This window comes from Chionomys nivalis, chromosome 11, assembly GCF_950005125.1.
Source record: "Chionomys nivalis chromosome 11, mChiNiv1.1, whole genome shotgun sequence".
Lineage (NCBI taxonomy): Eukaryota > Metazoa > Chordata > Mammalia > Rodentia > Cricetidae > Chionomys > Chionomys nivalis.
This window is the reverse complement of record NC_080096.1, coordinates 33,471,877-33,490,029: the sequence shown is the minus strand read 5'-3', so window position 1 is coordinate 33,490,029 and position 18,153 is coordinate 33,471,877. Positions and strand designations below refer to the sequence as shown.

General features: G+C 42.3%; 1 protein-coding gene across 1 annotated transcript in view; it reads left to right on the top strand.

Annotated features, from left to right (window-relative positions):
• Zswim5 (zinc finger SWIM-type containing 5) overlaps positions 1–18,153 on the top strand; it is a 111,630-nt gene that overhangs the window by 82,393 nt on the left and 11,084 nt on the right. The window contains exons 3-8 of the mRNA XM_057784021.1: positions 1,124–1,272; positions 5,085–5,235; positions 7,631–7,810; positions 13,236–13,412; positions 16,102–16,248; positions 16,722–16,859. Coding sequence (XP_057640004.1) covers positions 1,124–1,272; positions 5,085–5,235; positions 7,631–7,810; positions 13,236–13,412; positions 16,102–16,248; positions 16,722–16,859 — 942 coding nt within the window. The remainder of the gene's footprint in view (positions 1–1,123; positions 1,273–5,084; positions 5,236–7,630; positions 7,811–13,235; positions 13,413–16,101; positions 16,249–16,721; positions 16,860–18,153) is intronic.

Genomic DNA, 18,153 nt, shown 5'->3' with positions numbered 1-18,153 from the left:
CAGAATCGGGGAAACATTTTTCTTACATTCGCAGGTTCATTATAATATGACCAAAGGTACAACTGAAAAATACATAGGGCAAAGCACATCTTACAAGAGGCTGTGCTTCCATACCTTATCCACGTATGCTACTCCGGAGAACCCTCCCCCATGTTCTACTATTTGGGAGCTCTACAAATTCTGTGCTATTGGGTTTTGTGGAAGTGTCATTACATAATGATTTTTTAAATCATTGGCCATTGGTGAGCAATTTAACCTTCAGGACTCCATTTCTCCTCATTAGAGGTTGACACATGAGACTGAATGTCCCAGCTCTCTGCCTGGATGAGCAGTGCCAATCCTGAAGCTGTCTAGCTTGTCTTGACTGTCACCAGCAACTCATTAGCACCCAGAAAGCCACCACTTTGAAAATTCCAAGGACTTTAAAGTTGTATGTCATGCCTGGAGAGATGGCTGAGCAGATAAGAGTACTCATTTACAGAGTACCTGGGTCTGACCAGCACCCCCATGGCAGCTAATAACCAAATATAACTAGTTCCAGAGGATTTGATGCCCTTTTCTGACCTCTGCAAGCACTATACATTTGTGATGCATAGACAGACATGCAGACAAAACACCCAAACACATAAAATGAAAATCTTTTTTTAAAAAGTAGCTGTATGCTATGAAATAAAGGACAGAGGCCACAGGTATATTTAATAATAGCAGGATTGTATCTGTCTCTGTCTCTGTCTCTCTCTCTCCTCTTTTCCTTTTCTTTATTTTGGGTTTTGTTTTGTTTTTCAAGACAGGGTTTCTCTGTGTAGTCCTGGCTGTCCTGGAATGTGCTCTGTTGACCAGACATCCAGTTCATCTGCCTCTGCCTCCCAAGTTCTGGGACTGAAGGCATGCGCCACCACCACCCACTAGAATATTTCATTCCAGCCTTTTCAGTGGTCATAGACCTTAGAAGGCCACAACTGTGACTCCTGTGAACCTAAAACTAGCGTGGATCTTACATTTCTGATGTCCTACACAGTTGCCAAAGCACTAACTATCTCATCACATGTTCACATGTGCCTCCCGGCTGAGTGTGTGCCATGGGGATCCAGAGCACTCATCACACCATTCCTGTTCCTCACAGGTGCGCCTGACCCCACGGCTGGGGCCAGTATCGATGACGAGAACTGTTGGCACTTGGATGAAGAACAGGTGAAAGAACAAGTGAAGCTTTTTCTCTCCCAGGGGGGTTACTATGGCTCTGGAAAGCAGCTCAATTCAATGTTTTCCAAGGTAAGAGATAAAAAAGTAAACCCAGCTCACCACGCTTCTGCCTTCTGGTATACCTAGCTTACTTCACCTAGCTGTACTGAGTGCTTAAAACCTAGCAGGAGAGGATAAGCAGAACCCTCGTGAGCAGGCTAGTCCATCGAGCCCAACTACCTCCCTCTAGTAGTCTGTCTTTCTGCTGTACTCTCTGAAATGAGCTGGAGAACACAGCTGGAGAACTTCTCTCTGCTGTGAACCCAAAGCTGCCTGATAAAGCTCCAGAGACTAGCGTTTCAACAGTGTTCCAGAACAGACTGTTTTGAAACTTGAGGCACTCATGCCAGACAGGCTGGGTTGGTTTTGTTGTTGTGTTTTTCTCCTTCTCTCTTCTCGTTAGCACCTTTACTGGGATATAATATATACACTCTATGGTTTACACATATAATCAGTACAATTTTGGCTGGAGATGCAGGTCAGCAGTAGCATGTACAAGACTTGTGTACAGTTCAGTGGGTATTTATAGAAGGTTTTTTGTGGGGTTGGTATAGTCACAGATAGAATAGAGTCATCACCACAATTAACATTCTCATCACCTCAGAAAGAAACTTCATGCATTTACCTATTGATCAGAAGTGAGCTGCTTCAGAAATCAGGTATTTATATTTCCATGACATCAAATCTATGGAAATACAATAAATTCACAAGTGATGTCAATTTTGTTGGTTTTGATTTACCAACTAGTCCTGATTTCACATTAGAGTTTCAGGGTTTCTTTAATTCAAAATTTCTTTGAGGGGGGGGAATCTTGTGATGACATGAATGTAGTGCTCAGAGCATAACTATATGAAATCAGCTCTGTTTTCCCCCTCTTCCTTGGTTCCAGAGATTGAACTCAGTCACCAGGCTTAAGGGCCAAGTATCTTTATGTGCTAAGCCATCTGGCTGACCCCACAGTTTATTTTACTCCAACCTTAATTACTGATATTAATTTTAAGATCACACATTATACATCATCCCAGTGTTACAGACATACACACTCTATCATCTATCTGCTTATCTATCATCTACCTATTATGTATATATGTATGTATGCATTCATGCATGCTTCTGCTGGGAGAAGCAGATGCTTTAACTCTTTAGGGGTTGTTACAAAAAGATTGAGCTACAGATGTCAGTGAGGCCTCTCTGAAGTCAAGACGAGAGAACAGACACATGCAAAGAGAGTCACCCAAGGGGGTCAGATAAATATTAACATAAGGGGATGGAAAGATGGTTCAGTTTGTAAACTGCATCTGCAGTCAGTCCCCTAAAATGCTGGTAAAACAGAAGGTGAAATGCTGGAACTCTGGAGTTCATTGGCCATCTTAGCCTACTTAGCAGAGTTGCTGGTCAATGAGAGGCTATCTCAAACAGAAGATGAAGTGCACCTAAGGAACAACACTCAAGGTCATCCTCTAACTTCCGCACAAACACACACACACACACATGTGCATGTACACGTACACATACGTGAAGATATTGACATGACAGCCCAGTCACAGAACTGTTCTGAGTTGCAGGGCAGGTTCCAAGTACAGAGCTGGTTCAAGATGAAGAGCCAGATTGGAAGAAAAGCAATCTAAGCAGGCACTGTCAAGCAGAGTGACCATGCTGACTGAAGTCCCAGAGACCGTCCAGAGTTCACTCACCTACCAATTACTTTGTGTCAGTTGGTTCGCTGAGAAGTTGACAGGTGCCCCTCTACCCCATTGTTAAGTGTCCCTTTTATTTATTTTTATTCATCTATTTATTGTACATCCTGGCTACAGCCTCCCCCTCCCATTTTCCCCTCCCAGTCCCTCTCTCCCATTTCCCCTCCCATCCTCCAATCTTCTCCTCTTCTGTCTCCATCCAGAAAAGGGCAAGTCTCCTATGAATATCAATATCAAGTTGTAGTAAGACTAAGTACCTCCCCATGTATTAAGTCTGAGCAAGGCGACCCAGTATGAGAAGTAGGTCCCAAAAGCCAATAAAAGATTCAGAGACAGCCCCTGTTGTCACTGTTAGGAGTCCCATAAGAGGACCAAACTACACAACTGTAACATATATGCAGAGTGCCTAGGTCAATCTCATGTAGACTCCTTGGTTGTTAGTTCAGTCTCTGTGAGCCCCTATGAGCCCAGGTTAGTTGATTGTGTAAGCTTTCCCGTGGTGTCCTTGACCCCTCTGGCTTCTACACTCCTTTCTCCTCCTCCTCCAAAGGATTCCTGAACTCTGCCTAATGTTTGGCTGTGAGTTTCTACATCTGCCTCCATCAGTTGCTGGATGATATCTCTCTCTGATGACAATTGGGCCAGGCACCAATCTGGTCACAGGACACGACCAGTTCAGGCTATTTATCCACTATTACTAGGAGTCTAAGCTGGGGTCCTCCCGCATAGATTCCTGGGAGATTACCCTGCACCAGGCTTCTGGCCAACCCTCAAATGCCCCCTCTCCCAGTAGTTCCCCTCAACACTCAACCCCCCTTTACCCCCAAACCTGATCGATCATGTTCTCAACCCACCTGCCCTCCGTCTACTCATGAAATCTCTTCTATTTTCCCTTCCCAGGGAGATCTGTGTCCCACTTTTGAATGTTGCTTATTACCTAGGTCTGTGGTCTGTGGACTGTAGCACAGTTGTCCTTTATTTTACAGCTAATATCCACACATTCCTTGTTTGTCTTTATCAGTCTGCGCTACCTTACTCAGGATGATTTTTTTTTCTAGTCCATCCATTTACCTTCAGATTTCCTGGTATCCTTGTTTTTCACAGCTGAGTAATACTCGATGGTGTAAATGTACCATGTTTTCTTTGTCCATTCCTCAGTAGAGGGAGTGTCCTTCCTTTTATATGACCAGGTAAGGAGACTGCATCATCTGTTGGTCTGTGTTCAATAAGTTCACAAACGTGCTTTTTTTGACATGGTTTTGATGCATTCCATGTGTTCTTGATTTGATTTGATAAGTTCATAGTGATAATATTTTTCATGAGTTGTGCTAGGCAGATGGTAGTTATTTACCTGCACAAGCAAGAGGGGGAGCTCTTCTGCATTAGCATTTGAACTTTAGCAAGAATCAAACGCTGTTTTATAAATGGAGCTAGTCAGGGCAACACACAGGCTACAGGTCATGTTTGACTTAGTGCGGAGTAACTGGAGCAGATAACAGCTCATCTCACACCAACACTCTCTCTTATCCACCATATTTGCCTACCCACCCCCAGCTCTCAGTAACCTCTTTCTGTCTATATCCATCTCTATTCTGGACTTTCAAATATTAAAAATATATGTGTGTGTGTGTGTGTGTGTGTGTGTGTGTGTGTGTGTATGTAGTGACTGACTTTTTTCACTTCTAAGCCTGCCGATTTAAAGGTTCGTCTTTATAGTTAAGTAATAATCTGTTTTATTTACCCTTTGTCTGTTCATAGACACTTGGATTGCTTCCACCTTTTGGCTACTCTGAAAAACGGTTGCTATTAACATTCTTGTACAAGTTCTACAGAGATGATTCTTCAAGGTTGCTGCCTCATTTTATAGTCCCACCAACAGTATGTGGGTTTTGATTTCTTTACATCCAGGCCAATACTGTTGTTATCTTTTTATTCCAGCTGTCCTGGTGTGTTTAAAGAGGTATCTCATTATATATAACAGGCTTTCTTGATACGTGTAGGAATTTCACTTACAGAGTTGAGAGGCTTTCTTTCTGTCTCTTACACTATGCAACTACATCATCTTCTCAACCTGTTCTCCATCCCTCACCTTCTCTCTTTCTGTGCTCTGTAGTTACCAATTACTTGCCCCTCCTTATATGTCAGGTCCGAGAGATGCTTCGTATGAGAGATTCCAATGGAGCCAGGATGCTGACACTTATAACTGAGCAGTTCATGGCTGATCCCCGCCTCACACTCTGGAGGCAGCAAGGAACAAGCATGACAGATAAGTGCAGGCAGCTCTGGGATGAGCTGGGTAAGTCCCTATCCCTCACAAGTCCTGTATCCAATCAGTCTACCCTCTGAGATCTCCCTTAGAGAGCATTTGCTGTGAGTTTTGTGTGGGTCTTGCTATTCTCATTCAGGAACATTTCAGGTTCAGCAGACGCTTCCTGATCTCACTGTGCTTTCCTGTTAAGGAGTCTATTTCGTGTTACCCACATAGAAGCCATCGCTGAAAGAACCCTCTTCACTCGGCTTCAGTTGCATGGAACGACCTGGCTCTCCAAATCTTTAGCTCAGGTTCTGGGGACATAGCTCAGCTAGTAGAATGCTTTCCTAGCATGTATGAGACCCAAAGTTCAACCAGCACTGCATAAAGCAGGCGTTGCTGGCACACACCTGTAGTCTCAGCACCTGGCAGGAGGAGAAAGGGGAACCTGGAGTCCAGGATCTCCCTAGTTCCTTGGCAAAGCCCAACACCACAACGAACCCTTAGCCCCACTTTTGTTGCTTTCTCCAAGCCTGCTCTCTGGGGTATGCCAAGCCAGACCACTCAGGTGTGAGGAGCTCTTTTTTCTATACTCATTAAGAGCTTCATGGAAAACCAGGCATTTTAGTCCCTAAACTAGTCTCTGTACTTTAAGGCCATTCTGGTCTACATATAAAGTTCTAGCCCAGCCAGGACTGTATGGTCAGAACTTGTCTCAAAAAGTAAAAAATAAATATAAACAAGCATAATTTAAAATTCCTTAAAAAATGAGTTGAGCCACTATAAGTAAACGTTCATGAGGCTAGGTGGCCTTTGAAACATTCCTATTTAGGAAAAACATTCTGTTTTACTTTAGAGGCTATGAAGTCTGGGGCTGGAGACATATGGCTCAGTGGTTAAGAACATGTATTATTTTTGTGAGGATCCGAGTTCAGTTTTCAGCACCCATGTCAAGCAGCTCATAACTGCCTATGACCCCAGCTCCGAGGGGACGGACGCCTCTAACCTCACACACAAACACAGACATGTGCACATGCATGCATGAACAAATACTAATAAAAATATCTTTTATAGAAAGACTGTGAAATTCCCATCCATGATTAAGTTAAGAAGCATTAAGTAACTGGGTATGGTAGCTCTAATTCCAGCATGTGGAAGCATAAGTCAGGGGGAGGTGAGTTCAAGGTCAACTAGTCTGAGCAGTTTAGTTTAGCAAGACACTGCTGGGGAAAAGTTACTTCATTTCTGCTTATTGCTAACTGGAGACTGAGAAAATACCTGGCACAGCAGCATAGCCACTCCTGACCTGAGAATAACAGGTCTTTCCTTGGAAAGGAGAGCGAAGTGTTCAAAGAAATAGTACCCATTGTTCTTTGGAATATATGATGTTCTCCACAGTGACAGAAAAGAACTAAAAAAAAAGTAGTGTTTTAAGGCATCACTAATTTGATCAGCCGTTCTAAAATCCAAGTCCAAAGTAAATCATTTTTCTTTGAAAAAAGAAATACTAAGATTTGTTCTTTAATAATATATCAGACTATATCTTTTATAAATTTTATTTCATGCAATTCTCCTACTATCCTAATAAAATAGGTTTTTTATGGTCTTAGTTTAATAATTGAGGGACTTAGAGGCCAAAAAGTTCAGCTACCCAAAATATGAAACTTTTCTGAACACCTCTCTTCCAACCTTGACCTTGTATTAAGTGCCTTTTTCTATGTGCTATTATACCCTGAATACATCGTGTGTGTGTGTGTGTGTGTGTGTGTGTGTGTGTGTACACAAGTGTGTATGGCATACATGAAAAGGCCAGAGGACAACCTGTTGGTCCTTAGGCACCTTCCACTTATTTGAGCTAGGGTCTCTCATTGGTCTGGAACTTTGTCACACAGGCCAGTCTAGCTGACTCTCAAGCTTCCGGAGATCTTCCTGTCTCCACCTCGAATCTCTCTAGCTTTTATGTGGGGCCTGGAGATCTGAACATTTGGAAGGCAAGCACTTTAACCACTGAGTTACCTCCCCAGCCCTATACCCTGAACATATCTTAATTCAGCACATTATATTCACATGGCATTATGCTTATTTATCCATCTCTCCTACCAGACAGCTCCTAAAGACAGGGTCTATTCACCCGTTGTTGGGTTACTTTGACACTGCTTGGCCACCCTATCAGATAAAAACTAAAGACTCATTTGGCTTAGAGTTTCCCAAGTTTTAGTCCCTCAGCTAATTCTGAAAATCTTAGTAATTATATTCATATTTATATCTAATGTATGTGTGTGTGTATATATGTATTTTTGACATGTATGAGAGAGAAGGAACTGATGGGTTATTTGCTTTTTGCTTTGGGCGCATTTGGGCTGTTTGGGTGCCGAGGACTGAAGCACAGGCACGCGTGTTACTCCCAGATACTAAGAATGTAGACTGCTCTGTTTTTTAGGGGCCTTGTGGGTATGCATTATTTTAAACCCACACTGCAAACTGGAAGAAAAATCCTGTTGGCTACAGCAACTACAGAAGTGGAACGACCTGGATATCTGTCCCCTGGAAGATGGAAACTATGGGCATGAACTGCCCAACATTACCAATGCACTTTCCCAGAGTGCCAGCCACAGCCCAGGTGAGCCAAGTACCTTTGTGTTTAGAACTTCAAAAGCTGGGAGGACAAAACACCAGAACAATGGTGACCAGGCCTTCTTCTTCCTCCTCCTTCTTTTTTTTTTGTTTTTTTTTCTATCAAAATTATCATCTTGAATAAGAAAAGCTTTTCTTTTTATTCATCTCAACATACTAAATCTTAAGTAAGTGTAAGTGTTTGTCTTTTACCTGAGGCTGTTCTTTTTTTCCACATTAAGGGTGTCTGCAGTGCCCAGCGTGAAGTCCTCATGCTCTCTGCCTGACTCTCCTCTAACCTGCAGGAGCTCTGTGTTCAGTTTGGGTTGGTTTGTATAGTTTAGAAAACCTGCTTTAAAAGAGAGACAGAAGCCTACTGAACTGAACAAAACAAAAGTTGTAAAGATTGTCCTAAGGCCAGTGATATGTCTCAGTCCTGAATCCCGGCATCCTGGAGGTAGAGGCAAGTGGACGGATCTCTATGTGCAGTGTCCTTACCAGTCCTTTCTTACTCTTGTTTCTCCCTGTTTTCCTCTAATTTTTATAAAGTACATTTTTATAAGAACATCTTATCATTGTACTCATGAGGCAGAGGGAGCCTGATCTACGAGTGAGTTCCAGGACAGCCAGGGCTACACAGAGAAACCCTGTCTCAAAAACAAAAAAACAAATACATTCTCCGAAGTTATTAAGAAGATTCCTGCCCCATTTTAAGGCAAACTAGTAAGGTAGTATTATGTACTATGTATACCCTGTCTTTTGAGCCCACTGTTCTATGGGTGTAACTTAATAGCAAACATCTACATCCACATTATTCCTTCTAAATCAGGCCTTTTAATGCTGACCACTTGTTCATCAAGTCTTATTGGTAGGTCATTTGGTCAGACATCAATCTTACATATGTTCTCTTTTCTTAAGTAATAGCTGTTGACATTTTTCAGCCTCAAGGTAGAAATCACTTAAGTAATTGTTTTTGTTTGGCCATCATCTACTGTACTGTAATTAGTTGCCAGTGTACTTAAGATAACTAAGTTAATGAGCCATGAAGAAACTATAATCTTGTCACTTCATTAAGCTACCCATTCCTGGCACTCATTTAACCTACACAACACGGGAAGTCATCACTGGCATAGAGGATCAAATATATACAAACACACTCCCCACTCTGGAATTTCTCATTTGTGTTGGTTCTTCATTTATTTATTTATTTATTTATTTGTTTGTTTGTTTGTTTATTATGTACACAACATTCTGTGTGTATGCCCGAAGGCCCGAAGAGGGCACCAGACCCCGTTACAGATGGTTGTGAGCCACCATGTGGTTGCTGGGAATTGAACTCAGGACCTTTGGAAGAGCAGGCAATGCTCTTAACCTCTGAGCCATCTCTCCAGCCCCTGTGTTGGTTCTTCTTGTTACCTATATTTGTTGTTGCTGAATTGTTTTGTTTGAGAAGACCTCATTTTAGGAGGCCTGAAATTGGTCTCTGATTGCTCACTGATTGCTCTCCCAGAGGTCCTAAGCTCAATTCCCAGTAACTACATGATGGCCCACAACCATTTATAATAGGATCTGATGCCTTCTGTAAATAGAGCAGTCATATACATAAAATGCATAAATAAACCAGGTAGTAGTGGTGCACGCCTTTAATCCCAGCGTTTGGGAGGTAGAGGCTGGCTGGTGGATCTCTGAGTTCAAGACCAGCCTTGTCTACAGAGTAAGTTCCAGGACAGTCAGGGCTACACAGAGAAATCCTGTCTCGAAAAAATTATTTTAAAAAATAATTTTAAAAAAAAGATCAAAGAGTTACTACTGTCTCTGTCCATCTATTCTGCCTCCTCCTTTATGTTTGTACTTCTAAGTCCCGACAGTTCTCTCTCTCCCTCTGTCTGTCTCTCCCCCCTCCCTTCTCTCTCTCTTTCTCTCTCTCTTTCTGTTTCTTGGCTTTTCGAGACAGGGCTTCTCTGTGTAGCCCTGGCTGGCCTTGAACTCATAGAAATCTGCCTGCCTCTGCCTCCTGAGTGCTGGAATTAGTGCTTTACCACCACCTGGCCCAAACCCTTCCTTCTCTTATTCCCTAAATCTTATTCCTTTTCCTTTATCTAAGATACTGCTTTAGTGATGATCTCCCATCTCTTCTACACCCAAACTTTTCCCCACTCCGTGAGTTATACAAGCCCACTGTTATGTGCGTCCATCCCTAAACAAAACAAAGCAAAGCAAAAAGCAGTCTTAGGACTCCACATACCTTTCTGGCTGCCTTTCTCTGAGCTATAAGAGTTAGGAAACATAATTCAGAGCTGAGTGTAGAGTACATGCCTATAATTTCAGCTTCAGAATATGGGAGCAGGGAGGATCATAAATTCAAGGCCAGTTTAGACTGCATAAGCAAGACCCTGCCTCAAAATTTAAAAAAAAAAGAAAAAAGAAGTTTTTGGTTTGTTTCTTTGTTGAGACAGGGTTTTCTCAGTGTCTCCATGTAACAGCTCTGACTGTCCTGGAACTCGCTCTGTAGACCAGGCTGGCCTCGAACTTACTGAGATCTGCCTGCCTCTGCCTCCCAAGTGTTGGGATTAAAGATGTGTGCTACCACCACCTGGCCAAAAAAAAAAAAAGTATTTTTTTAAACTAAAAGAAAAATTATTTCAGAGTGTGTATATATATACACACACACACACACACACACACACACACCAAAAATCATTTATGTTTACTTCTGCTCTCTGATTCTCCTTTGAGTACACCCTAGTCAGGTTTTCAGCCCACCCTGTACTAAGAACAGCTCTATGCTCTGTGCTGGTGTACCTGCATGCCACTATGTTCCTGTCATGTTGATAATGAACTAACCCTCTGAAACTGTAAGACAGCCACAATTAAATGTTTTCCTTTATAAGAGTTGCCATGGTCATGGTGTCTCTTCACAGAAGTAAAACTCTAAGACAATGAATTGTCTCAGAACATAACCAGAATCCAAGTACTTATCATCTCTACTGTTTATTACTCAGACCTCCTACCATTGTCTTTGATAAATGGTTACAAGTGGCTGCCTCGCAGCTTGCTCATTCCATCCAGCTAGTCTGGCCTCCTTGCTGTTTTCAAACATTCCCCAAATACATCCCTACCTCAGGACTTAGTGCTTGCTGTTCTTCCCACCTGGAATGTGGTTTCCTTTTACGTCCCATAGATCTGCATTCAAATACACTCCCCCCTCTCCCAGACAGTCTAACTGCATTCCTGACTCGAGTAATCTCCTTCCCTAGCTGGGACTATAGGCATGTGCCACCTCACAAAACTGTTCAGTTGTTATTTTTTGTGGGGCTTGTTTTAGTTTTGGATTGCTATTTCTTTCGTTTTCCAGGGGAGTTGTTTGTTTTTTTGAGATGAGGTCTTGCTATATATAGGTTTGGCTGGCCTGGAACTCACTGTGTAGTCCAGGCTGATATGTGCCTGTAGTGATATTTTGTTTGTTATCTAACAAATAAAGCTTGCCTGAAGATCTGAGTGAGTGCAAAGATAAGCCACTAGTTAGCCATAGAGGCCAGGCAGTGGTGGCACATACCTTTAATCCCAACACTCAGGAGGCAGAAGCAGATGGATCTCTGTTAGTTCAAGGCCACCCTGGGCTACATGAAGATTGAATCTGTCTAAAAAAGAAATATATTTTCAACTGTCATTAATCAGGCAAAGTAGCAATTGAATTATAGCTTATATTTTTTTTCTTGAAGCATATTGGATAATTTTATTTTTATTTACTATTTCGTGTTTATGAGTGTTTTGCCAGAAGAGGCTGTCAGATCCCCTGGAACTGGAATGACAGATGGTTGTGAGCCACCCTGTGGCTGCTGGGAATTTAACACCAGTCCTCTGGAAAAGCAGCCGGTGCTCTTAACCACTGAGCCATCTCTGCAGCCTGTGTTTTTTATTTTTTACATGTCATATCTATAAGTCTACATAAATTCTTAGTTTATAAAGTAGATCTTTCATAATGTTCACTCATGTTCCATTCTTTAAACCTGAGTTTATGGGGATGGAGAGATGGCTCAGCAGTTAAGAGTACTTACTGCTCTTGCAGAGGACCTGGGATTGAGTTCCCAACCCTCACGCCATGCAGTTCATAACTGCCTATATCTTCAGTTCCAGGAAGTCTGGCATCCCTTTCTGACCTAAGTGCATGGTGTACATACACTCAAATACACACACACATAGAGAGAGAGAGAGAGAGAGAGAGAGAGAGAGAGAGAGAGAGAGAGAGAGAGAGAGAGAGAAACCTCTTTATAAAACTGAGTTTGTAAAGTTGAGTATGCCTATAATCCCAGCACTTGAGAGGTAGAAGTAAGGGGAGATAGAGACAGAAGGATCAAATTCATGGCCAGCCTCAGTCACATAGCAAATCTAAACCCTACCTCAGCCTTCCCACACATCCCCAAATAGTTGAGCTTATGGAAGAGTTACAGTCTATTTGAGAAGATTCAGCTAACCTATGTGGGAGAATAGCAAAGACTGATGATAGCTAAGCAAAAGATCAGACAGTGAACATTTGGATTCCAGATAAAGAGCCAGGCTGTTCCCTACAAGGGTCTTTAACTCTCTGGGTCTCTGTTCCTCATTTGCAAAATGTGGGGACTACTGTACTGTGGGAATGGACAAGATGAAACAGGCAAAGTGCAAGCTGTGTTGAGAGCAGGCTAACTTTGGGACAGACTCAGTATTATTAGAATATATAAAATAGGAGAGATACAGACAGGAACTGTCATGATTTGAGCTTTCCAGGAGAAAGTCTTGTCAGCGCCAGCTCTTCCTGCAGAGAGCAAACTATAAGCTGACGGACAGAGATAAAGGTCCCAAATGCGGACAGCTTTACGTCTTCCTCGGCCTTTATTAGTTTTATGTGTAAATTTTTATTTGTTTTTGATTTTTAGGGCACCTGAGGCAGGGGGTATTGTTTGTTTGTTAAAACAGTGTAACATCACCCAAGCTAGCCTCAAACTTGTGAGCTTCCTGTGTTGAGCTCCTGAGTAGTTTTCCAGTTTCTGGTATGAATATCACAGAAGCCCTTAGTGTGGTAAGGGCCATGCTGCAAATGGAACAAGTTACGATTAGTTAGGGCATTATCTCGCTGACTCTCTCTTTCTCTGATGCTATGGAAACAGCTTATATCCTGACTATTGAGGGGCAGATCACAAATGTCCCTTCAAGCTTCATGTTGCTCTGAATCCCAGTAGAAGGCTGTTCAAAGAGGAAGGAATTCACAGACCTCTGTATAAGGGTTTTTTGATAGAGGACAGAGATGTACAAAAGGTTTATTTAAGGGGACAACACAAATGTCCAGACTGACAGAACATCCAGACAGGATATCCAGACGGTTCTTCTGGCCAACCTCCCTCCTAAAGAAGACAGGGTGTTAGATTATTCAGCCTTTCTTTCTCCTCCCCCAGACTCTTTATCCAGACCAAGACGAACAGTCTTCACTAGAGCCATTGAGGGCCGTGAACTGCACTGGCAGGACAGCCACCTGCAGCGAATAATCAGCAGTGATATCTATACTGCGCCAGCCTGCCAGCGGGAAAATGAGCGACTACTTTTTAATTCCCACGGCCAGCCACTGTGGCTAGGTAAGTCTAGCCTCTGTGCTCCGAGAATTTCAGGGCCCAATCCCATCAGTACCAGGCCCACATGAGCCAGCAGTCTAGGTCCCAGCAACACTAGCTACAACTTAGAGTCTAGCTCTTTTGGAGCATTTACTACCGACCCTGGTCATTTATTTGAGGCCTCTTTCATTTGTATGTTTGCTCAAGTGAGGTATAGCAATCTCAGGTAGAAATTTGTATCCTGTCCCTAAGCTTTGGAAGAAGATAAAGCAGTTGATAGATATTGAAAAGCAATAACTAAGCCACTAGATATCAGTTCACACACTTGCAGTCATCTGTTACTGAGCAACATTATATCCTGCTCTGAAGTTATGTTTTACTTGAAAAGCACTATGGGAACTGAGGAGGTAGCAGGTCAGTAAGCATCAGAGTTTGATCCCCAGAGCCCATATAAAATAATCCAGGCATTGTAGTATGTACTTACAGTCCCAGTACTGGGAAGGCAGAGACAGCACAGCCCCAAAGCTTGCTAGCCAGGCTAGCCTAGTGTTGGTGGCTAGTTACAGGCCAGTGAAAGACCTTGTCTTTAAAAAAATAGTCAGCGCTGGTTGGTGGTGGCACATGCCTTTAATCCCAGCACTCAGAAAGCAGAGGCAGGAAGATCTCTGCCAGTCTGGTCTACAGAGCGAGTTCCAGGACAGCCTCCAAAGCTGCACAAAGAAACCCTGTCTCAAAAAATTTTTAAAATCAACAAAAGAAACCTTGTCTCAAACCCCGCACCACCACCACCCCCAAAACAAAAATACAGCAAAATGGCTCTGTGAGTAAAAATGTTTGCTGCACAAGCTGATGACCTGAGTTTGATTGCTAGAACCTATAGTGGAAGGAGAGAACACACTCCTGAAATTTATCCTTTGATCTCCACGTGCAGTCTGCGGCATACACATGCTTGCACTCACACTCATAGGCACTCACAATAATAATAAATAACATGTAAAAATTTTAAGAGGTGGATAATGCTGGAGGAGTAATGCCTAAGATTGTCCTCTGGACTCCACATATATGATCATACATGTACACACACATGAACACACACACATAAAAATAATAATATGTTTGAAACCAGTTACTCTGTACTGTACTGGTAATGTGGATGAAGTCTGTGTTCATCACCAGGCTGTCTTCCTTTTCTCTGTCTCATCTTCCTAGCCTACTTTATAATAAGACAGAGCTGTTTCATCTAGTTTAAACTTCTGCAATAGTTGTCTGGTTTACAGTCAGTTTGTCTTTAATTTTATTAGAGAACATTTATTTTAAAATACAACTTAGGAGCCTGGTGTGGTGATACATATCTTAACTTCAGAATTTAGAAGGCAGAGGCAGGTGGATCTCTGTGAGTTTAATGAAAGTATGGTCTATGTAGCAAGTTCTAGATCAGTTAGGGTTACACTCTAGATCAGTTAGAGTGAGACTCTGTTTCAAAACCCAGCTAGCTGGGTGCACGGATGGATGGACGGATAGGCAGACGGATAGACAGACGGATAGATAGATAGATAGATAGATAGATAGATAGATAGATAGATAGGTCGGTCGGTCGGTCGGTCGGTCGGTCGATCGATCGATCGATCGAGCAAGCAAGCAAGCAAGCAAGCAGGCTAAGGGGTTCATTACAGTACATAAATAAATAATGTACAGATGGGAATTGGGTATTACTTCTTTGTCCAATTTGATTAACCAGTAGATGAACACAGTCAGTGGAATGACATGTATTTATAAATTGAATGTTATATAAGCATATTTAATGCCATGGAAAAATATTTATGATGCACTATTAAGTTGCAAAACAATAATTATAATATATCAAATTTGTTTTAAAAATTGAAAACTCTGGATAAATATACATGAAACTGTAAAGAGTAGTTATTTTATTTTGTATTTTTGTTTATTTATATCTTTAAATGTGCATTATTTTATGTGTGTGCATGTTCGTGTGTGTGTTTATGTATTCAGATGTGTAGATGTGCATGTAAAGGACAGAAGTGGACATCAGGCATCTTCCTCAATCTCTTTCCACCTTATATTTTGAGAGAGTCTGTCCCTAAACCTGGAACTTACCAATTTAGTTAGACTGGCTAGCCAACAAGCCCAGTGATCTTCCTGCTTCCACTTCCCAGTCCAAGTTATTTGTATAATTTTTAATTTTAGTTCTAGAGTAAATGATAAAGTAAAATGAAAGACTTGCTAGGATCATTCCCCTACTTTAAGAAGTTAATAATGCTGGGTGTGATGATGCACACTTTTAATTCTAGCACTCGGGAAGCAGAGGCAGGCGGCTCTCTCTGAGTTCAAGGCCAGCCTTGTCTACAGAGGGAGTTCCAGTAAAGCCAGGGCCACACAGAGAAATCCTGTCTCAAAAAAAAAAAAAAAAAAAAAAGGAGAGAAAGAAAGATAAAAGAAAGAAAGAGTTAATAGTTACTGGGCATGCTGGCACACTCGGGAGTCAGAGGCCAGCAGGTCTCTGTGTTCTACCTTTTCAGGCTATCTTAGCCACATATATAAATTTCATATTCTTGAAGATAAAAACATAGTTCCTGTTATAAAGTGATGCCAAGTTGAATCTGAGAAACTAGACTGAACATAGACTCTCTTTGTCTGTCAAACATGGGCTTTCCTAATTTGAACTCAACCGAAATACTTTCTTCCTGCCTGGTAGAGCATGTGCCTACAGCCTGTGCTCGGGTTGATGCGCTGAGATCTCACGGATATCCAAAAGAGGCTCTAAGACTCACGGTGGCCATCATTAATACTCTGAGATTGCAGCAGCAGCGGCAGCTAGAGATCTACAAACACCAGAAGAAAGGTATAGTGATTAGGAATCCTCTAACATGTTGGGACCTGAGGGTGGTAAGGATCCTTGGGAGACAAAACAACCCAGAACCTAATCTTCATTCAGGACCGTGGGCTTGAAAATTCTAAGTAATCTACCTGCTAAGTGGCATGCCTCACGCTATTCCTGTGAATCTCAGCTTTATTGTTTGTAAAATAGGGACAATGATGTCTGCCTTTCACGGGGCAGGTGGAAGGCCCATTAAGACTGGAGAAGATGTTTTTGAAACTGTAAAGCTGTCTCCATATATACACTGCCAGCAATCAGTCTAAATTAGAGCTGGCTGGTGAGCTTGTAATCAGGCCAATCAAGCAAAAACATGACAATAGGGGGAGCTTTTCTTTGACTTTCTGGTCAAGGCTTGAATGATACTGATTAGGAAACCAAAGCAGAAGAAAAGTGCAATTCCCACGTCTGTCTAACACTTGGAACCTGCTTATTTCCAGAACTGTTGCAGAGAGGAACCACAACAATCACAAACCTGGAGGGTTGGGTGGGCCATCCCCTGGATCCCATTGGCTGCCTGTTTCTCACTTTGACTGAAGCCTGCCGCCTGAATGATGATAGCTACATGGAAATGTCAGGTACAGGAGTCAGCCTGAGACAAGCCAGGACTGCCCGCGGCAGCCTTCTCCCTGCCCAACTCTGTGGTCCGGCCATGTGTGTCCTGCTTTCTGCCTTTACATTATTGGCTTCCTTAGGGGAAAAAGAAGGGCCAGAGAAATTTAAGGAATCAGAGGCCAAAGTCAGAGCAGTCTGGAAATGGAATAGAACTTCCAGCAATAGTGTGTATATCAAGCTGTTCATGTGTCCTATAGCCACAGCTACTCAGGAGGCTAAGTCAGTTTCAGAGCTAACCTGAGTCATGTTGTAAAAAAAAAAAAAAAAAAAAAAAAAAGGCCAGGTATAGTGGCTCAAGCCTATAATCTCAGCACTCAGGAGGCTGAAGCAAGAGGATTACAACAGAAAAAGCAGCCTGGACCACACAGTGTAAAACACACACACCCCTCAAAAAACAACAAAGTATCCATCTTTGAAATCATATAATTCCTAATCCTCATGATCTCTGTTGAAAGAATTTAGATAAGACTGAGCATGGTGGAACACACCTTTAATCCCAGCACTCAGGAGGCAAGGACAGGAGGCTAAAGTAGGCTACATATAGCAAGTTCCAGGTCAGCCAAGGCTACATAGTGAGACCCTGTCTCAAAAGCAAGCAAATTAAAAAAAAAAAAAAAAAAAAAACATAGATAAGACACATAGAGTGTAGTATAGAAAATCATTGGACTCTCTTACAGGGAAAGTGGTCCACTCTCAAGGGAAAGTGGACAGTGGCTAGAGGGCCCATTGCACAGCAGAACACCCTCAGAGAGGAAACAATAACTAGAGAGAGCTACAATTTTAGGTAGACTTTATACTACTTCTAAAACTGCTGTGTGTAAACAGGCTGCCTTTGTTTCCCGGCCGCCCAAACGGGAATAGTCACACAGAAACTAACCTACCAGTAAGGTTCCGTGTCCCATCCTTCTCCTTCGGCAGCTACTCTCTGACTCTGCCTACTCTCTATATATTTATCTCTGTTTGGATTCCCCACCTGACTTTAGCCTGCTAAACCACTGGCCAAAACAGATTTATTCATTAACCAATAAAAGCAACACATATACAGAAGGACAAACCACATCAGCTCTGTCTTGAGGGCACCTTCCTGTCCAGGTGTTTAGAAAAAAGGCAATGATAACTCTTTATTCTTCACCAGAAAGCCTACAGCTAAACAGCAGTTTTTCTCCTGCAGAATAAAATGTCATTTCCCCACTGAGGGCCAGGGATAGGACTCAGATCACCCCCTCCCAACTCCTCTTCCTTTTTTTTTTCTAAAGC